At 35.8% G+C, this 22,912-nt stretch overlaps 2 protein-coding genes across 2 annotated transcripts in view; one reads left to right on the top strand and one right to left on the bottom strand.

Annotated features, from left to right (window-relative positions):
* The window catches only part of SLC25A12 (solute carrier family 25 member 12), a 206,594-nt gene that overhangs the window by 135,958 nt on the left and 47,724 nt on the right, over positions 1-22,912 (bottom strand). The window lies entirely within an intron of this gene.
* The window catches only part of HAT1 (histone acetyltransferase 1), a 59,198-nt gene that overhangs the window by 8,579 nt on the left and 27,707 nt on the right, over positions 1-22,912 (top strand). Inside the window, exons 3-5 of the mRNA XM_019459585.2 lie at positions 8,897-8,972; positions 13,001-13,121; positions 22,499-22,678. Of these exons, the coding sequence (XP_019315130.1) occupies positions 8,897-8,972; positions 13,001-13,121; positions 22,499-22,678 (377 nt within the window). The remainder of the gene's footprint in view (positions 1-8,896; positions 8,973-13,000; positions 13,122-22,498; positions 22,679-22,912) is intronic.

Below are 22,912 nucleotides of genomic sequence, written 5' to 3'. Positions count from 1 at the left end.
ATTGAATGCAATTTTTTTTTTTTTTACAAGTTAGATTGCATTTTCAGGTTTTGTAGTTTGCATGATACATTTCTGACCCTTCCATTTATTTTTAACTTGTCATTCCTTTTAGGTATGTCTTTTATAGAGTATATACTTGAATTTGATTGCATAGTTTTTTTTGCCTGATAATTTTATCTCCTTTATATTTATTGTTTGGTGCTTTTGTTATCTTATTTTTCTCTTATTTCCTTGCACTTTTTCATGTAATATATATATTGTTTTCCCTGACCTCGTCATTCTCCAGTATGCTCTGTTTTAAATTCTACAAAAAAGCCATATAACCTATTATTAAAATACAATATATTGTTCTACTGAGATTGTTTATATATTTTTAAAAATTTTTTTTTAACATTTATTTATTTTTGAGACAGAGAGAGACAGAGCATGAACGGGGGAGGGGCAGAGAGAGAGGGAGACACAGAATCTGAAACAGGCTCCAGGCTCTGAGCTGTCAGCACAGAGCCCGACGTGGGGCTCGAACTCACAAACCGTGAGATCATGACCCGAGCTGAAGTCGGCTGCTTAACCGACTGAGCCACCCAGGCGCCCCTGAGATTGTTTATATTTTAAGTTCATTTACCATTTGTCAAATACTGCGTTGGTCGTATAGTGGTGAGCATAGCTGCCTTCCATTTGCGAAATACTCATTTAGCTATACTTATGTGGCAGAAATTTATCTGGGGATAAAAAACTGCACTGGAGATAGAGCAGTATACAAATAGTTTCTCTTTTCATGGAGCTTACATTCTGGTTATGAGAAACAGACATAAATACATGGAAAATTGTGATTTGTGTTATGGAGAAAATACAGGGTGATCAGGTCCAACTACTAAGGTGACATTTGAGTATATAATAAAAGGAATGAATTTGTGAGCAATGTAGATATCTCAAGGAAGATTGTTAACATACAGCAGAATCGCAAGTGCAGAATGTGCTGTATGTGTTCAAGGAATATTAAGGAAGCCATTGTGACTGAGAAGGCTAGCTTGGGAGAATGAAGTATCTGGAAGCGAAAAGATTGAAGTATTTGAAGGAGGAAGAGGTAATCAACTATGTCAAATGTTGCTGGTAGTCTCATAACATAAGAACTATTGGGATTTAGTGATTTGATAACTTTTTTTTTAATGAGAGAAGTCATAGGATCTACTACTTTATAGTAATTTAGAGAAATTAAAAGGAGAGAAATTAGAAGTGGAGTATAGACTCCATATTCGAAGAGATTTTCTCAGCAGCAGAGTTGAGAAATGGGTAGCTAGAGAAAGACCTAGGATAAAGTTAGAGAACTTTATTTTTGCTTTTTATTTATTAAAAATTTTTTTTAATGTTTATTTTTAAGAGAGAGACAGAGAGAGCAAGCAGGGGAGGGACAGAGAGAGAGGGAGACACACAATCCAAAGCGGGCTCCAGGCTTCAAGCTGTCAGCCCAGATCCCAACATGGGGCTGGAATTCATGAATGGTGAGATCATGATCTGAGCCAAAGTCAAACATTTGACCGACTGAGCCACCCAGGCACCCCTATTTTTGCTTTTTAAAAAGTGTTGTACAATTTATACACGATGAAATGCATGATAAGTTATGATTCAGTGAGGTTTGAGGTTTCCCCCCAAAATAGCTGCTTTTGGGGGGTTTTAATTTAAAACCCAGTTTTGGGGGTTGATACATGCAGCAGGTCTGGTGGGCTACATTCCTTTGTTTTGTTTTGTTTAAAGTTTATTTTAAAAGAGACAGAGAGAGAGCATAACCTGGGGAGGGACAGAGAGAGAGAAAATCCCAAACAGGCTCTCCAACAGTGCAGAGCCAGATGGGGGACTGCTCTCATGAACCGCGAGATCATGACCTAAGCCAAAATCGAGTTGGATGTTCAACCAGCTGAGCCATTGAACTGATTTTGTTTTGAACCGATTGCAAACTTACAGAAAAGTTGGAAGTATAAGTACAAAGACTTTTTCTCCCTGAACTATTTGAGAATAAATTGCTGACTTGATGCATCATCACCACATATTCTTTAATGTATATTTACTGTAAACAAGAACATTATTATACATGGCCAGAATATAGTCATTAAAATTAGAAAATTAATATCAGTACATTATCACCATCTAATTCTCAGACTCTGCTTAAATTTTCCACTTATCTTAAAATGCCCTTTATAGCAAAGGGATCCAGTTTAATTAGGGCCAGGGCTTACATTTGGTTGCCTTGTTTTCTTTTGTCCCCTTCAGACTGAAACAGTTGTAAGTCTTTTCTTGACTTTCATGACCTTGACCAGTTGAGGATTATAGATAAGTTATGTTGTAGAATGTCTCTCACTTTGGGTTTATCTGATATTTGCTCAAGGTTTATTTAAGGTTATATTTTTCTGGTAGGAATATCACAGAAGTGATGTGCAGATTTCATTGCACTTGTTAGTTTTTCATTAAACTTCCAGTTCTTTCATTTATTTAGTTCCTCTTTTATTTAGTGGATTATAATCTGTTACTATCATTTATTTTGGTGCCTATATTGTCCCTGATTTGGCCAGTGGGAGCCCAGTTCCTGCTGGCTTCTATGTCTTTTTTACATGTCCTCTTCATTTGATTACTTCATTCTGATTATTTTTTAGAACAAGATATTCCAGGCTCATCTGTTAGGTCTGTCATAGCTCTGGAATCAGCCATTTCTCCAGGGAGCCCTGGTTTTTTGTTTTGTTTTGTTTTTTTTGTTTTGTTTTGTTTTTAAGAGGAAAATGGTATTTTGAAGCCAAGATCTAATAGGTGAGCTGGTAAACTCATTGCTGTTAGTGTTGTTCTAACATTAATGAGAGTGGCCTTCTCAGTGGACAGAACTTTGTTCCTTCCCTTTCAGTCCCTGCTTCCTGCAAAGTATTACTGTTCTGATTCCTTTCATTTAAAAAAAAAAAAAAAAAGTTTTGCCTGTTTTAGAACTTTATATAAATGTAGTTATGCATGTGTACTCTGTGACTGGCTTAGTTCAATCAGCATGTGTTTGAGATACATCTTATTGTTGCCTATACCAAAGGTTCATTCCTATTTATGGCTGAATACTATTCTGTTGTTGGATATATCGCTATTCATCAGTTAATGGACATTTCGGTTTTTCTAGTTTTTGGTTGTTATAAATAACTCTGCTAAGAATGTTCTTGTAATAAGTCTTTTTGTGGACCCATGATTTTATTTAGGGTAAACTCCTAGCAGTAGATTTACTCGGTCATAGGATGGTTGTATGTTTAGCTTTATGAGATACTTGCCAGACTGACTTCCCAAGTACTTTCACATTCTCTGATAATATATTAGAATTCTGGTTATTCCATATCCTCAAGAATGTTTGGTGGTGTAAGTTTTTAAAATTCATAGATTGAAGGGCTCAGTATTATTATTTTTTAAAGTTTATTTTGAGAAAAAGAGAGCATGCACACATGAGCAGGGAAAGAGCAGGAGAGAAAGAGAGAGAGAGAGAGAGAGCAAGAGAGAATCCCAAGAAGGCTCCATGCCGTCCTCTCAGAGTCCAGTGCGGGGTTCGACCTCACAAACTGTGAGATCATGACCTGAGCCAAAACCGAGTCAGATGCTTCACCAACTGAGCCACCCAGGCACCCTGAAGGCCTCAGTATTATTAAGACAGCAGTTCTCCCCACATTCATTTATAGATGTAATCTTTTTTTCTAGGTCTTAGTTTGATTCTGGTATGAGGGTTTTGCCAGCCTTATAAAATGCGTTGGCAAGTGTTCTCCATCTTCTAAAAAGAATTTGCAAAAGACTGATATTTCTTCTTTAAATGTTCAATAAAATTTGCCGGTGAAGCTTTGTGGGCCTTGAGTTTTCTTTGTCAGAAGGTTTGTCACTAGAAATCTAATTAGTAGATTTAGTACTATTCTGATTTGGTGTTTCTTCTTGTGTCAGTTTTGGTAATTTTTGTCTTTTAAGGAAATTGTCCATTTTACCTAAATTTCCTGTCAGATTGTTGTTCATAATATCCCCGTTACCCTTTTAAGGATTGTAGAATCTGTAATCCCTTTTCTGGGATACTGGTAATAGGTGTTTTCTCTCTTTTTTCTTAATGAGTCTGCCTATCAGTTTATCAGTCTTACTGATCTTTTCAAAAATTGCTTTTCTGTTTATTTCTTATTTCTCTTAATCTTTATAATCTTAATTATTCTTTCATTTGCTCCTAAGAAATCTCTCTTCTTGGGGTGCCTGGGTGGCTCAGTGTATTAAGCATCTGACTCTTGATTTCAGCTCAGATCATGATCTCACCATTTTTTATTTTGAGCCCCACAACAGGCTTTGGCCTACAGTGCGGAGCCTACTTGGGATTCTATCTCTCTCTGCCCCTCCCTTGCTCATGTTCTTTCTCTCTCAAAATAAATAAATTAAACAAACAAACAAACAAACAAACAAACTCCCTTCTCGAGGTAAATGCTTAAATAACTGGTTTTAAACTTTCTATCTGTAATACTAGCATTAAAATTATAAATTTACCTCTGAATACTGATTTACTTGCATCCCACCAATTCTGTTATGTTGTGTTTTTTATTATTGTTCTGTTATTATTTCTTCTTTGATCTGTGGGCTACACAGAAAAAATGTTGCTTAATTTGCAAATACTTGGGGCTTTTCTAGCTACCTTATTATACTGATTTCTGTTAATTCCAGGAAGGTCAGATTATTTCAGTCCTTTTAAATTTGAGATTTGTTTTATAGTCTAGCACATATTGTCTGTTTTGGTGAATGTTCCAGGTGTTTGGGGAGGGTCCCAGAGAATGTAAATAATTTATATTCTGCAGTTTTATACAAGGTTCTATAAATGTCACTTGGTGTAATGGTGTTATTCAAGTCTTGTATATTTTTGCTGATTTTTATCTACTTATTCTGTCAGAACAGTTGAGAGAGGACTATTGAAAATTCCAGCTATAATTGTGGATTTGTCTGTTTCTTCAGTTGTCTAGTTTTGCTTCATGTATTTTTCTTCTTCTTTTTTTTAATTGAAGCATAGTTAATGCTTCATATATTTTGAAGATTTGGTATTAGGTGCATACAGATGATGCATTAACCCTTCTTGATGTATTAACCCTTTAAGCATTTATAAAATGTTCCTTCCTGGGGTGTTTGGGTGGCTCCATCATTTAGGCATCCAGCTCTTGATTTTGGCTCAGGTCATGATCTTATTGTGGTGGGATCGAGTCCTGCTTCTGGCTCCGTGCTGGGCATGGAGCCTGCTTGGGATTCTCTCTCCCTCTCCCACTGCCCCTCCCCTGCTCACACACATTCTCTCTGTCTCAAAAAAAGAAAAGAAAAAAAAAAAAGTTCCTTTTTTATCTCTGGTAATAAAGGGGTCTCTATCTCTGTCCCCACTTTAACTCTTCATTTTGTCTTATATTGAAGACGGCTTTTTCAGATATGAGTATTGCAACAAGAGTTACTTAAGCATGGGAGAAATAACAGCATGTTTATATGCTGATGCCTATGATCTGTCAGAGAAGGGGAGAATGGTACAGGAAAAGAATGAGGAGTATTTGTGGAGTGATCTTGAAAATACGAGAGAATATTCTTGAGAATATCATTGTAGAGGTTAGTCTTAGATGGGAGCATGGAGAATTTCTCTGCCAGTTTAACAAAAGGAAGACGTGGGAATGGCTACAATAAATTAGGTGTAGAAGTGGCAGTTGTGCATGTTCTTTTGTGAATGCTTCTGTTTCCTAAGTGAAACAAGAAGCAAGGTTATCAGATGAGAATGTGTTTCTAGAAGATGTTGGAGTTTTGAGGAAGTAGTCATCTTGTCAAACAAGAGTGAGTAGCCTTGACAACTATAGTATGATTGTCAGGTAGCACTAAGGGTCCACTTCCAAGTTTTGTACTCATGAATGTAAAGTCAAGGTCAACTACATGAAGATGCAAGGGTGTAGCAAAAAGTGGGCATACCGTCAGACTTAACTAGAGTGGGGATTTAGCAGACTGGCATGACAAAGATTGGAGCAAAGGAGTTAAGGATGTTTATGAGGGAGTGATAATATTGATTGGCCATGGAATCCTACACCGGAAAGTGAGGGTACAAAGAAGGGGAGGAACAGTGAAAATTGTGTTCTAATCAATACATTGTAAGTACTGGTGGAGGTTGGAGGTTAAAGAATTGTTAGAGTTGAGGTATCACAAGGAGTGAGCTAGAAAGAGGTAGTGGTAAAATTGCTTGGGATTCCCCCCCCCCCCCAACTCATGCTTTCTCTCTCTCTCAAATAAACTTAAAGATTAAAAAAATTATTTAAAAAACTTCATCTATTAGATATTAAAAGAATCCTTTATATATAGCATTAGTTTTAAAGAATCTCTCTTGGATTATTTCACCCAAATCTAATCAGATCCAAGCTATAAATATTTAATTATATATTTGCCTTAAAGTATTTGAGTTTTACTTCAATTAAAAGACTCATCACTTTGCTTTCTCTTTCTTTTAGTTCCTATTACCTGTGGACTACATTTCATGCCGAAATAGTAAAACCTTAGTAGTTTAGATGACAGGAACATTGAAGAAGGCCAATCCAAACTATAGAAATAGTTATCATAGCTAGGTTTTTGACACTTATAATGTTTCTTTTTGTCTGTGTCTCTTCATCACTACCAAAGTGCTATATATTAGAAGCAGTAGTTTGCAGTTAATTTTTAATAATTTCTAGAGGCTTCTAAACATTTTTAAATATTAGAGATGCAGTGGTGGGAAATTTGGGGGGTTAATGAGTCTAAACATACCGGATTTATTTATTTTTTTATTGTGAAATATTACAGACATGCAAAAAATACATAGCAAACTAATGAATATCATGATCCCATCACTCAGCTTTTCCACATCTTAACATTTTGCTGTATTTGCCCAGGCTTTTTTTAATTTCAATTTTCATCATGAAAATTGGTAAACACATAGAAAACTTGAGAGAATAGAACATAACTTACTTATATATCTAATACCTGAATTCAGCAATTAAAATTTTGTCATATTTGGTTTAGAATATTTTTTTATATTTCATTTTATTTGGGGGGGGGGGGCAGAGAGAGAATTTTAAGCAGGCTCCACACAGCACAGAGCCCAGCATAAGGCTTGATCCCACATCTCTGGGGTCATGACCTGAGCTGAAATCAAGAGTCGGACACTCAACCTACTGAGCAACCCAGGCACCCCGTTGTATTTGCTGTAGTATGTACATTTGCTGATTTCTTTGAAAATAGATTTCTAAATATCATGACAGTTCCCTCATAGCACATGTTCTAATATATGAATATTTACATATATAACCATAATTCCATTATTACACCTATAAAAATTAATGGTAATTTTTTGATATGTAATTTTCTGGTTTCCTTGGTTGTCCTTGAAAGTCTTCAATAGCTTTTTTTTTTTTTTTTTAATTATTTAAACCAGAATTCAGTCAAGGATCGTGCATTATGGTTGGCTGTAAAGTTTCTTTAATTTCTTTTAATCCAGAACAATCCCTCCCCTCAACATGGAACTTTTTGCCCCTCTGCCATTGATTTATTTGGGAGAGTAAAGTCATTGTATAGAATTATTAGACAAATCTACATTCTTGATTTGTCTGTTTTCTTTTAGTAGTAGTTCACCTGTTACTCTGTCCTCCATATTTCTTGTAAATTGGAAGGTTTAAAGCTGGATTAGATCTGGCATAAACATTTTTGGTAGGAAAATGTATATTTTATATTGCATTTAATCAGCAGACATACAATGTTGGTCTTGAAAAGGTGGTGACTGCCAGATGTCTATGTGAAAAGCTATCTTTTCTTTTGTAAATCATTAATCTGCTGGATGATACTTTGGCATCCTGTGCATGATCTGTTGTAGGAGGACAATGTTAGAAATTTTTCATCTACAACTTTTCATTCTTCAATTTAAAGATGGTGGGGTAAGATAAATTATACATAAGATAAATTATATTGGGAAAATGTCCCGTAATATCAGAAGTCACAATAAATGCAAATAAAATAACAGAGTACCCTTTTCCATCTTAAATCGGTAGAAATTAAAGTTGAGGGTCCAGAATATTGTCAAGAATGTGGGAAGCAAAGGAATCTAAGTAGCTGCTGGTAGGTGGGTGTGTGTGCATGTGTGTATATATGTATATATCCATATACATACACGTATACATATATATATATGTATGTACATATACATATATACATATACATGCTGTTAAAGTATTTTTAGAGAACAGTTAAGCAGTATTTACAAAAATAATTCAGTACTTTTACTCAGCACTTCTACTGCCAGGAATTTATCCTGTGTGTACTTGTACAGCAAGGTGTGTGTATGAGGATGTCATTGCAGTATTACTTTTAATAGCAAAAAACCCCTCTAAAACCTAGTAACAACATAAATATCATCTTGCACTGATAAAGAATGATGTGATGATAAAGGCCTCTTCAAAACTCAGATTATTCTTGTCCTCAGAATGTTTTCCATAGGTTTTGTTGTTGTTTTTGTTTTTCTTTCATTGATGCTGTAGCTTTTCTTAGCTGCAAGTATCTTTTTGGTTTTATTTTCTTTTACTCTTTTCATTGTATATAAACATATAGAAAAATAAAAACTAAATCAGATGCCTCTCATACCTAGTTTTCTAATTCTTAGAATCAGTAGGGTTTTGATGCTAAAGCACTCAAAGCAATATTATTCATTGTTCATTTGTCTCATGAGAATCTGATGTAAATCATATAATGGAGAAGTTACATTTTACATAAGAAAAATGTTGGCTGTACCCTAGTTATAGTGAAATTCTTGAAATGGAAATACCTGTCACCTTTAATATCTTTAATTTAGTATCTTTAATATCTCTATATTTTTTATTCTTTTAAACAGTTCGTTTTCCTGAAGATCTTGAGAATGACATTAGAACTTTCTTTCCTGAATATACCCACCAACTCTTTGGGGATGAGTAAGTAACATAGTAAGATGTTTGCCAAATTAGTATGGCCAAAAAAAACCCAACACTTTTTTTTTTTAAGATCTAGAAATCAGACTTTATTTTCTTTGTTGTTTTTTATGTAATTTATTTAAAATATACATTAGAATGGCATTTTTGACATTGAGACACCAGTTTACTATATAATACTTATCACAGAGTACTTTAGAGGCATTCTCTCATTTAATTCTCACAGCTGTTTTAGCGATGGTATTACTAGTCATTACACTGTACATTGGTGGAATTGGGTAGTTGCTTAAGGACATCTGACTGGCCAGAGTTTAGATTCAGGCAGTCTGACTGTGAAGCCCATATTTGTAACTACTACTTTTTTCTTCCTCTTGCTGTGCTATATTGCTTTTAGTACAAAATATACTCTCCTAAAGCTGGAAAGCTCAAGTTGTTCTTCGATGATGAGTAAGCAGTTTATTTATTTACAGAGAAATTTATTTTTGAAAGCAATGTTAAAGATATATCCTAGGATATTCAGCACAATTCCTTAATTTCTTATAGCTTCATTACATTATTAGAATAGCCAGTTACCATTTTTTTTAACTTTTGATTTTGAAAAAAACTTCACATTTGCAGAAAATTATAAGAATAGTACTCTTATATCCTTTAAAATCTAGATTCCCCAGTTACCATTTAGTTATATTTGCTTTAATCGTTCACTGCTATATAGATCTATTGGTATGTTGTTGAACCATTTGAGGGTTGGTTGCAGATGTATCTTGATCCCTTACTCCTAAATTCTTTACAATGTATTTCCTAAAAGCAAGGATGGTAACCATAGAATTATCAAAACTCGGGAAATTTAACATTGCTGTAATACTATTTTCTAATATATCATCCACATTCCAAATTTTGCCAATTGGTTTCCAGTAATTCTTTTTAACAATTTTCTTCATTCTGGATCCAATCCAGAGTCATATATTGCATTTAGTTTAGGCTCCTTTAATCTGAAACAGTTCCTCAGTCTTTTTGTTTTTCATGATATCACATTTTTGTGGGTTATAGGCTAGTTTTTTTTTTTTTTTTTAATTTTTTTTAACGTTTATTTATTTTTGAGACAGAGAGAGCATGAACGGGGGAGGGTCAGAGAGAGGGAGACGCAGAATCTGAAACAGGCTCCAGGCTCTGAGCTGTCAGCACAGAGCCCGACGCGGGGCTCAAACTCACGGACCGCGAGATCATGACCTGAGCTGAGGTCGGCCGCTTAACCATCTGAGCCACCCAGGCGCCCCTAGGCTAGTTTTATAAACTTTAATTTTGGATTAGTTTGATTTTTCTTCATGATTAAATTCAGATATTGTGCATTTTTGTAGTACCTTAGCAGAAGTTGTGTGTGTCCTTAGTCTGTCACAATCAGAAAGCTCATGATGTCAGTATGTTCCATAACTTGTTAACTTAGTTTAGAGGTGCCTGTCAGCTTTCTCCACTGTAAGGGTTTTTCCTTTATTATGTAATCTGTGGGGAGATACTCTGAGACTGAAAATATACTGTTCCCTATCAGTCTTTTTCACCCAGTAGTTTTAAATCCATTGATGATTCTTGCCTGAATTGGTATTTTACTGTGATTATAGAATAGTGATTCTCTAACTTTGTCATAACTTCTACATTTATTAGTTGGCATTCTGTAAGGAAGAGCTCTTTTTTTCCCCTTAAGTATTTCTTTGTGTATATCAGAAGAGACTCAAGGATTCTTCTTTTTTAATCCAATGAGTTATAATCCATTACTGTTATTGTGACACTCAAATTACCCCATTTCAAATGGGCTTTTGAATCCTTTTGATATATCATCATCATTTTGGGGACACTTTACTTTCTGATATGGTAAGATGTTTCAGATTCATCGTATACTTTTTCCAGTGTTTCTGGAGTCAGCCATTTTCCTAAGGAACCCTGGTTTGTTGTAGGAAGAAAGCGTGTTTTGATATAGTTGACATTTAAAATATTTCCCTTCATGGCTGTTTTACCTATGTGTTATTTCAGCATTGTTCACATATTTATTTAATGTGGTTTTTGTTTTGAAAGTATACTTATCTTAAGAGAGAGAGAGCACGCTAGTAAAAGAGGAGCAGAGAGAGAGGGAGAGAGAATCCCAAACAGGTTCTGCACTGCCAGTGCAGAGCCTGATGCAGGGCTCAAACTCACGAATGGTGAGATCATGACCTGTGCTGAAATTGAGTCAGATGCTTAACCAACTGAGCCACCCAGGTGCCCTGCATGTGTTTTGAAATTGACAGATTTCTCTTCATTGACAAATTTTCTCAGAAGTTTTAATTATTAATGTATCAGATTAGGCATTTTATGTGCTATTAAGTAGTAATAATTGTATTTTATTATGTATTGATTCATGCCAAAATTTGAGTCTTTTGTATTTCAAATAGGTTTTATTTTATTATAAAAAGAGGAATGTTTTCTTTTTGGATTTCTATTTTTAAGGAGCTATTTATTCTCTTCCTGTTACTGCTATTTAAAATCTCTTCCTTTGGTGCATAGGATCTAGTCTACAGATGATGCTTCTTAATGGTATTCTGTACATTCATTCTGTTTTGCATGTCATTAAAAATGCTTGCATACTCCTAAGTTAGACAGATGACAGATAATTATGATGACCATGTCTTATGGTTCAGGTATGACCTTGATACTACTATCATTGCCATTCCTTTTTATAAACATAACTTTCAGAGTCCTGGAATGGACACTGCTAATATTTTATTTTGGTAGTCTAGACAGAAATCTGGAAATGGCACTGCTTCTTCCAGGTACTCTTCTTCAGAATTGACTTAAAAAAAGAAAAGCTTTATTGAGATACAATTTACTATATAGTTGATCTACTTTTTAAAAAATTTTTAAATGTTTATTCATTTTGAGAAAGCACAACCAGGGAGGGACAGAAAGAGAGGGAGACACAGAATCCGAAGTAGGCTCCAGGCTCCAGGCTCCGAACAGTCAGCTTAGAGCCTGACGTGGGGCCCGAACTCACAAACAGATCGTAACCTGAGCTGAAGTCGGACGCTTAACTGAACTTGAGCCACCCAGGCGCCCCTGTATTTAAAGTATACAGCTCAATGATTTTTAGCATAATGAGTGTTGTGTAGTCATCTTCACAATCAGTTTTAGAATATTTTTGTCATTCCTACCCAAATTCCCATAACCACTTAGCAGTCATGCTCTTTTTCCCCATTACTCTCCTCAGCCCTAGGCAATCATTAATCTACTTTCTGTCTCTGTAGCTTTACCTATTCTGAATATTTTAGATTCACATTTTGGAAGACTCTTTTTAGAGAATATCAAGGCGTAGATGGATTTCAGGGAGCAGGATTGGAAAAATAGCAGCCCCAGATCTGCTTTCTGAGTTCATACAGGGGTGTAATTAGGTGCTTTCACTACTCTCAGCAGCTCTGGTAGCTTGATGATAGAAGCAGGTGGTAAATTGGAGGCAAGACTGGGCCAAAGCTATATGTTAGCTGCTTGCCTAGCCAGGTACCAGTTTAATACCACTTGTGTCTGATTTGAAATGCTCTCTGGTACTAGTAATAATAGCAGCAGCTGCAACAGTAGCAGTAACATCTGACACTTATTACTACTTGTATAATGTGTTAGTCAACATTATAAGCAGTTTACAGGTATTAACTTCCTCATTCAGCCCAAACAACTTCCCGAAGGTAGGTGCTGTTATTTTCTCTTATTTTTTTTTAAAGATTTTATTTTTATGTAATCTCTGCACCCAGTGTGGGCTCGAACTTATAACCCTGAGATCAAGAGTTGTATGCTTCGCCTACTAAGCCACCCAGGTGCCCCTCTCATTTTATAAATGAGGAAAGCTGAGACACAGTTTCATTACAAATACTTGTTTCTTTTTAAAACGGGTGTCGTTTAAAATCTTGAAACTACCCATAAAGTTAAACTTGTTTATATGGATGGTTAATACTTGGTAATGACTTTGCAAGATTCTTTCTGGGGTCTCAGATTATTGATATTTTTTTCCTTTTCAGTGAAACTGCTTTTGGTTACAAGGGTCTGAAGATCCTGTTATACTATATTGCTGGTAGCCTGTCAACAATGTTCCGTGTTGAATATGCGTCTAAAGTTGATGAGAACTTTGACTGTGTAGAGGTAAGAACAAAAATGAATTTATCTTTAACTCTGCTTTCCATTTGAGTATAAAGCAGGTTTTAAAATTTAAAGGTTTCAGGGAGGAGAGAATCTGTTATATAGTAGCTTTGAAACCACATATTCAATCTTTAGTTATGGATGTGATTGCCTGCCTATCATGGCAGTTAACGTTTGATGATCCTTAGCCTGATCTATTTCCTGAGTGGTCCTTCTCTATAAAAATGTTCACTCTTATGATCATAGTTGTATTTTGTTTACCAAATACAATTCTGGCCACTAGAATTAGAAGAAGCAAGGAACAGATTCTCCGCTGGAGCCTCTGGAGGGAGTGTGGCCCTGTTGACACCTGAGTTTAGCTCAGTGATACGGTTTTTAGACTTTGCCTCAAGGCTGTGAAAGAATAAGTTTCTGTTGTTTTAAGCCTCCAAGTTTGTGGTCGTTTGTTATGGCAGCCGCAGGAAACTAATACAGATTTTCATACCAGGAAGTGGGGTGCTACTGCAACAAATAACTAAAACTCTAGAAATGTCTTTGGAAATAGGTAATGGGTAGAAACTGGAAGAATTTTGAGGTACGTGATAGAAAAAGCATGGACTCCCTTGAAAAGACTGTTGGTAGAAATATGGACATTAAAGGCATTGCTGGTGAGGGCTCAGAACAAAGTTAGAAGCATGAGAGAGAAAGCCAATATCATCATAGAGAATAATGTACCATCACAAACAGTATATTGGTAGAAATAGGAATGTTGAAGGTGCCTCTGTCGAGGAGTCAGAAGGGAAGGAGGAACATGTTATTAGAAAACGAAGGAAAGGAGATAGATATTTGTTATATAGTGCCAGAAAGCCTAGCTGAATTGTGTCCTACATTTATATAGAAAGAATTTATAAGCAGTGAACTTGGATATTTAGCTGAGGAGATTTCCAAGCAAAGGGTTGAAGTTGTGGCCTGGTTTCTTGCGGCTTATTATAAATGTGGGAGGAAAGGGAGAGATTGTGAGAAGAACCGTAAAGCATAAAAGATCCACGACTTGATGATTTGGGAGACTCTTAGCCTATCCAGGTTGCAGAAGACACGGAAATTAGGAGATTCATTGTTAGGAAAGCGTGCTGTGGAGAGAAAGCTGAAAGCGTGGCTAGATAACTTTTTACTCTTGCTGAAGAGATTAGGCATGTGACTCTTGTATCTCCTCAGTAATCTCAGCAAAAGCCAGGAATAGAGATTGAGTAGAGATCAAGTCCTTTGTAGGACCATCTTGTCTAATGGCATGAACCCTTATGGCATACACAGGTGACCTAGAAGGGTTTTGAGAGTGTTATATCAGCAGAAACACTGCCAGTGTGGACTAACAGGATGAGGAAAGGCAAATGAATTTTCTAAATTCTATAGGTAGGAAACAAGCTGATAACACTACTCAGCTGCAAACGTGTACTTCCCTTTGAGAAAAAGGAGTAAGACCCAGAGGGTAGAACTGCAGGCCACAGTATCCCCAAGTCTTGAAACCTAATGGAATTTGACCTTCTGGATTTTGAAATTGCCTGGTACCAGTGACACCTTTCTTTCTACCATTTTCTTCCTTTTGGAATGGGAAACTCCTTAACTTATCCTGTGCCTGTCCCACTACTGTATTTTAGAAGCAATAACTTGCTTTCTAGTTTCACAGTATCACAGGTGGAAAGGAATTTTGCCTCATGAAGTATCCTATCCAGAGTCTCACTCATACCTGATTAGATAATGACATTTTGGACTTGAGTTGATGATGGAATGGTTGAAACTTTTGGCAGTGTTGGGATGGGATGAGTGTATTTTGCATGTTTAGGATGGACATGAATCCCTGAGGGACCTTAAGAAAGCTGTATGTTTTCAGACATCTTGGTGGCTCAGTCAGTTAAGTGTCAAATTCCTGATCTCTGCTCAGGTGAGGTGGAGCCTACTTAGGATTCTGTCTCTCTTCTCTGCCCCTTCCTGGCTTGTGTGCAGGCTCTCTCTCTTTAAATAAATAAATAAACTTTAAAAAGAAAATTATGTGTTTTAGAGTTGTTCTGTTTCTGCGCATTCCTATTTAAACACACTGCAATTTTTTTTTTCTTTAAAGTTTTGTTTAAATTCCAGTTACCATACAGTGTAATACTAGTTTTAGGTGTACAGTATAGTGACTCAGCACTTCCATACGTTGTCACCCAGGGCTCATTACATGTGTACTCCTTGATCCCCATCACCTGTTTAACCCATCCCCCCCAACTATCTTCCTTCAAGGCATTGAAACTTTTCATTAAGAATTACTTCACAGAAGGGTGCCTGTGCCTGGGTGGCTCAGTGGGTTAAGCGTCCGACTTCCTCCGCTCAGGTCATGATCTTGCGGTTCGTGAGTTTGAGCCCCTCGTTGGGCTCTGTGCTGACAGCTCGGAGCCTGGAGCCTGCTTTGGATTCTGTGTCTCCCTCTCTCTCTGCTCCTCCCCTGCTTGCACTCTGTCTCTCTCTCTCTCTCTCTCTCTCTCTCTCAAAAATAAACATTAAAAAAAATTAAAGAATTATTTCACAGAGTTGAGTTTTTTAAATGAAATGCCATTTTTGTCGCTGAATCACATTTACAAAATTGCAAGTTGCATTCTTATTTTTTAAAAAAAGGTTTTTTTAATGTTTATTTATTTTTGAGAGAGACAGAGTGCCACTGGGCGAGGGGCAGATTAGCAATTAAACCAACTTTTTCTTTCTTTCTTTCTTTCTTTTAAAAAAAAAATTTTTTTTCAACGTTTTTTATTTATTTTTGGGACAGAGAGAGACAGAGCATGAACGGGGGAGGGGCAGAGAGAGAGGGAGACACAGAATCGGAAACAGGCTCCAGGCTCCGAGCCATCAGCCCAGAGCCTGACGCAGGGCTCGAACTCATGGACCGCGAGATCGTGACCTGGCTGAAGTCGGACGCTTAGCCGACTGCGCCACCCAGGGGCCCCAAAACCAACTTTTTCAAGGTTTTAAATGGACTTTAAACTTCTGACTTAAATCTTTTGCCAATCTCATGCCCCATCTTTTGTTGGCTAAAACCTCTCCATGACTTGGGACTGGTTGATTTGGTTCTTTTTATTGTTTAATTTTTAAAATTTTGTTTCATTGTAAAGGACTTGCCCAAATTCACGCAATGCTGTATAAACTAGCGTGTAATATAGACTTATTTATTAAAGTGAAGTTTTTCCCTGATCATATGTTTCTTATTAGATTGTTAAATTCTCAGGCCCAGCTAGATACTCTTATTAAAAATGCAGGTAGTAGTTTCCTTTTGTAGTACAAAATATACTGTCATTTGAAGATTTTGGTGGTGGTGTTTTTTTTTTTTAAAGTTCCAGCTGATAATACTGGATTGATTTCTTCCAAAGGAACTATTGACTTAGTTATTGGTAAATCTTTCAAATACTATTTGCAGTGAAATAGCTGTGTATTTGCATTGACTTCTAATTGTTCCATTCTTGAAAACCAGGTTTTTCCATTTAGAAGTGCTGTGTTAGGAGTAAGGAATCAATCCTTTATGGTGTCTTTTTGTAGGATTATTTGCTTCATGATCGAAGATGATTTGTATAAATTACATGTTCAAGCAAAGACTTTTTTCCCCTTATAAAAAAAGAATGGATAGTGAATGTTGGGGGGATGGGCTTTCCTCTTCTTAGTTTGTATTGAGATATCACTATGCCTCTATATTCTTGATGCTATAGTGGCAACAAAACAAAATCATTCCTCTCATGGAGCTTGTATTGTAGCTAGGAGGAACAGTCGGTAAACAAAGAGTTTTGTTCGTATGCTTTGTTTTTTAGATTTCCCTTAACATAATACTCTGTAGGTCCATCCATGTCGTTGCAAATGGCAAGATTTCATTTCTTTATGACTGAGTAATATTCCATTGTATGTGTATTTGTATATATCCTATCTTTATCTACTCATCTATCAATGGATACTTACAGTGCTTCACATTTTGGCTATTGTAAATAACGCTGCAGTGAATACAGGGGTGCATGTGTCTCTTTGAATTTGTGTTTTCATCTTCTTCCGATAAATATCCAGAAGTGGAATTCTGGATTGTATAGTAGTTCTGTTTTTAATTTTTTGAGGAACCTTCATACCGTTTTCCATCGTGGCTGCACCAGTTACATTTCCACCAACAGTTATGAGGGTTCCCTTTTCTCCACTTTTTAGTATGATGTGATCCCACTTGTTTACTTTAGCTTTTGTTGCCCTTGCCTGAGGAGACTAGTCTGAAAAACTTGCTAAGAACAATGTTAAAGAGTTTATTGCCTATGTTTTCTTAAAGGAGTTTTATGGCATCAAGTCTTACATTCAAGTCTTTAATCCATTTTGAATTTATTTTTGTATATGGTGTAAGATAGTGGGTCCAGTTTCGTTTTTCTGCATGCGGCTGTCCAGTTTTCCCAATGCCATTTATTGGAGAGACTGTCTTTTCCCATTGTTTATTCTTGTCTCATTGATTAATTGACCATATATGCATGGGTTTATTGTTAGGCTTTCTATTCTATTCCATTGATCTGTCTGTTTTTGTGCCAATACCATACTGTTTTAATTACTATAGCTTTGTAGTCTAGTGTGAAATCAGGGAGCATGATACCTCCAGCTTTGTTGTTCTTTCTCAGGATTGCTTTGGCTGTGCAGGGTCTTTTGTGGGTCCATACAAATTTTAGGATTCTTTGTTCTAGTTCTGTGAAAAATGTGGTTGGTATTTTGATGGAGGGTGCATTAATTATAGATTGCTTTGAGGGGCGCCTGGGTGGCGCAGTCGGTTAAGCGTCCGACTTCAGCCAGGTCACGATCTCGCGGTCCGTGAGTTCGAGCCCCGCGTCAGGCTCTGGGCTGATGGCTCGGAGCCTGGAGCCTGTTTCCGATTCTGTGTCTCCCTCTCTCTCTGACCCTCCCCCGTTCATGCTCTGTCTCTCTCTGTCCCCAAAATAAATAAAAAACGTTGAAAAAAAAAATTAAAAAAAAAAAATTATAGATTGCTTTGAGTAGTACAAACATGAACACAATATATCTTTCCATTTATTTGTGTTGTCTTCAGTTTCTTTCATCAAGGTCTTACACTTTTCAGAGTCTCCCGCTTTTTCTGAGGTAATTTCACTGCTTTTTAGTGCAAGGGAGTGTAACTAAGATTGCTCAGTCTTGCTAATTGTTAGCATTTCTGGGAAAAGGTTTAGTAGAGAAAGTTGAAATATTTGGGTACAGTTTGTATTATCTGTGAATTTCAATCATCTATTTTATCCTTGTCTTCCACTAATATGGATTGAATTTGAGAGTAGATGAGAGCAAATATTTAAAATTTTCTGGATTCTTTAGCATCTTAAAGAAAATCCTTGTGCACTTCTAAAAATTTAATCTTGAGGAAATGAAAAAATAATCTTTGGTAGACTAATACTTCACTATACTCTTTTTGATAATTTTGACAGTGTTCTTAGTGTGTAATGCTTTTTATAAAATATAAAAAGCTTTCAAATTATATATTGAGATTTCTATCTTAGAATTTTATATATGAGCTTAGGTAGCAAAATACTAATGCAGTATAAATCAACAGGATACCACTTTTGTTTTTCCAGTAGTGAAAAAGTTCACACTGTTAACTTCTCTAACAACGCTCAGATTTCCAGACATGTTGTCGGGTAGTGTAAGATTGAGCAAATTAAGCAGATACGGAAATTTTTTGGCTTGTAGTTTGTAGTAGATCTTAGGTAATCTTAGAATTCTAGTCAATGTTATTAAGTCTGCCACTTTAGCCAAGTAAAGGAGCACCTACTTAACAGGCCTTTTTAAAATCATTATTTCAAAAATAACTCACCATAGACAAATTTACACAAATAATGCTGTTTAGGATAAGATACTAACAACGTCATTTGGTTTTCAAATGTGTATAAATACAAATAAGGTGTAAATATATTTACATCATAGCAGACTACCAGTTATTCTCAGGCACATTGCTTTATGCAGTGATGAGGAAAAGCAAAAATTGCTTTCTGGGAAAATCGCATATATATCAAGGTATAGAACATTGGAAGTTGAAATCATAATGTGAGATAATGCAATCTAAAACATTTCATCATGACTTACCTAAAAACTAAATAGTATAATAGTTACCTTTATACTTCCTTTATACTTATTTATTTAAAAAAATTTTTTTTAATATTTATTTATTTTTGAGAGACAGAGCATGAGCAGGGGAGGGGCAGAGAGAGAAGGAGACACAGAATCCAAAGCAGGCTCCAGGCTCTGAGGTGTCAGCACAGAGCCTGACATGGGGCTCAAACCCACGAACTGTGAGATCATGACCTGAGCCACAGTCAGACGCTCAACTGACTGAGCCACCTAGGCACCCCCCTATACTTTCCTTTTTATTTTATTTTATTTTTTTTTTAATTTTTTTTTCAACGTTTTTTATTTATTTTTGGGACAGAGAGAGACAGAGCATGAACGGGGGAGGGGCAGAGAGAGAGGGAGACACAGAATCGGAAACAGGCTCCAGGCTCCGAGCCATCAGCCCAGAGCCTGACGCGGGGCTCGAACTCACAGACCGCGAGATCGTGACCTGGCTGAAGTCGGACGCTTAACCGACTGCGCCACCCAGGCGCCCCTATACTTTCCTTTTTAAAAAGATATTGCTAAATGTTTGGAAAACATTTGTAAGGGATGTCTTTATTAATTAATATATCAGGTTGTATTCTGGATTCTTGATTTATTCATGAATGCTTAATTTCTTATCTATAAGTACATTTTTTCTTTAATTTTAATTGCAGTTTAAAATAATATTCTTGAAAGTAGGGAATTTTTTAGTGATCTTCAGAAATAGAATCTAAGCTTTTAGCGGCAAGCATTGGAACTAAAAGGTTTCAGTTAAGCTTTGATTCTACATGGAATTTAAAAAAGATGAGATGGGGTGCCTGGCTAGCTCAGTCACTGTAGCGTGCAACTCTTGATCCAGGGGTTGTGATTTCAAGCCTCATGTTGGGTGTAGAGCCTACTAAAATAAACAAACAAATAAAAATATTTAAAAAAATTTTAAATGATGGGATGGGTTTTTCTTTAATGACGATTTTTATTATCTGGCCAGTAATCCAATATGAAAAATGAATATTTAACTCAACTAAATTAGTAAAGAGTACAGATTTCTAAGACAGGGTGGTTATGGGATATTTTCCTTAAAACAGTATATTTAGTAGATAAGAGCCATTTGGTTTTATGCGATGTATTTTTTGTAATATATCCGATACGTGTTTTTTCTAACCTATTATATGTAATAGATTCCTTGTTTTTAAACTTACTCTTTTATTCTTCTGTAAAAGTTCTTAAATGTTATGAACTTGCCCAGAGCCAAGTATTTATTTGAAGATACTTATTATGGTAAATAGGTATCCCTTGAAGGCTGAACGTTAAACATTAACTCTCTTTCAGCTTTATTGAGCTCAAACCTTTGGGTTTCTCTGTCTTCCACCAGAACTGCTACTTGAAACTTAGTTTCTACGTTTGATGCAAGATATGTGAAGTTATTCGATCATACTTTGCAATGCCTTGTTAAGAAGACAGGATATAGGGAATGTTTTTAAAATTTATAATTATACTATAAATGCTTTGAAGTGTTTTCTTTTAAACTGATAGGTTATAAACCTTTTTATTTAAAAGTAATATTTCTTGACTTTTTTTAACTTGGACTAAAATTATACTACTTTACCTGTCACTACTTTGGATTTTAATTGCCATACATCAGACTGCTTAAAACTATTCCTTATTACAGTTTCCTCTTGTACTTATTGAGGTTGTACATATTCTATAAAATATGTTTAAGATGGTTTCTTCACATTAGATGACACTTTAAACAAAAAATATCAAATGCAGTTTATTTGATCTTGAAGGTGAATGAACTGCAAGGACTGATGTACGCATTACAAATAAGCTGTTGGGCATAGTATTGAAGAGCTATGTTTTAAATAATAGCTCTTCTTTTTTTATAGCTATAAACAAGTTATGTATAAATGTTGGTGGTAGCAGAGCATTAAAATAATAAAACTTGTTTGTGATAAACTCCATCCTTGGTTCTCTATCCTAAATTGTAACTGAATGATAATAAAGTGCTATTCATCTGCAGGTGCATTGCTTCTACTTAGTTAAAAGATGGTTGAAAGGACAGGAATTAGTAGCATGTTGTATTAGCCTTTTGTAGTGTATTTTGTCCTAAGCATCTTAATTTCCCTGTTTTGAATGCTAAGTAGCAAGGGTCTTGGTTTAGAACTAATACCCATCATGCATGTAAACGGTATGAAAGAGCTGCTTAGTAAGTTAACACAAAGTGTTCTTGTGTCAGTCCTTGTGGAAATAGATACAATACAAACATTACAGCTGAACTCACGGCAAACTCCATTAAGTAAAAACCTGGCCTCATTGTTCAAGAAAAAGTTTGAATAGAATGCAAGCTCATTTTGTTGAATGTAATGTCAGGCTTTTAGGGACTGTATTGAGGGATAAGGTTTTGTTAAGTTGAGACCAATTCATTAAGTTTTATTGCCTGGTGAGAAGCAGTAATACTTTATTGTAAGACTTCATCAAATATTCATGGTTAAAGAGAAGTAGTAAATGTATTCAATCAAGTGGTCTTTTGGGGTTTTGAAAGGGATTATGAAGTCTGCTCAGCTGATAGTTTTAACATTCATTGAGGTTGTTTAACAAGGGTAATTTTAGTCTCTGAGTTTAATTTTGTTGTCCAGGCTTGTCTCTTTCTACTGTCACAAATCCAAGTCTATAAAATTTGTGTCACATTATAGGGATGAGTGGATAATCTATCCATTCATATAAATTATGTATGTCCTAAGTGGGCATATTTTTTAAATTGTCGTCTTAATATTGAGTTTAGTGTATGAAGGAGTTACGACCTACTTGTTAATGTAAGTTTGCTGTTCGTTTGGTCAGACTGTAGCCTCCCCTTACTACTGCTTGTGATCTTGGATAATATGGTCTCCTTGACACACATAAAATAATAAGCGGTTTTTTGTTTGGGCCAGTTCCAATTGTCCTGAAGGGATATGGTCAGCATTTTCTATATAATGTTAGGAATTTCAGTAGCATTGCCCTCATTCTTGCACCTGATTTCAGGCTACCTGCCTCTTCTTTTTTACTTCTTTATTATACTTATGTTCATCTCCGATTTGTGTGGTAGTAGTCTCTTGTGCACATGAAACTCATCCTTTCTCATTTCTCCATGTGTTTTCTTCTTTAGTTTAACTGGGAACTTCATTTTTGTGATTTTTGTGGGTTTTGTCCATTTCAAAGAAATTAAGTATAATCAACTAAAAGTCAAATTTGTTATTAATGTTTTCTTATGTCCTTTAACCTCTGTTCCTTAGGCAGACGATGTTGAGGGCAAAATTAGACAAATCATCCCACCTGGATTTTGTACAAACACGAATGACTTTCTCTCTTTGCTGGAAAAAGAAGTCGATTTCAAGCCATTTGGAACCTTACTTCATACATACTCTGTTCTCAGTCCAACAGGAGGGGAAAACTTCACCTTTCAGATATACAAGGTAAAGATAAATCTAAATATTTCTTGGGTGAAAGTACTTCATTTGCCTGAAACCGGTGTGCTGTTTTGTTGTGTTATTTTCAGTGACTCATTCTAAGTTCAGGAAACAAGTTTCAGTCAGCATTAAAAACAAAGATCTATTTTGTGTGTGTGTCTGTGTACACATCTTAATCTGAGACTTCTAAACATTTTCCCACAGGATAGTTTTGTGTTCTGTAGACTTTCACTTACCTCT

The sequence above is a fragment of the Panthera pardus genome, unplaced genomic scaffold (genome assembly GCF_024362965.1).
Source record: "Panthera pardus isolate Hobbes unplaced genomic scaffold, ASM2436296v1 HiC_scaffold_10, whole genome shotgun sequence".
Lineage (NCBI taxonomy): Eukaryota > Metazoa > Chordata > Mammalia > Carnivora > Felidae > Panthera > Panthera pardus.
Note: the sequence above shows the minus strand (reverse complement) of the source record. Positions and strands in the feature narration are given on the sequence as shown.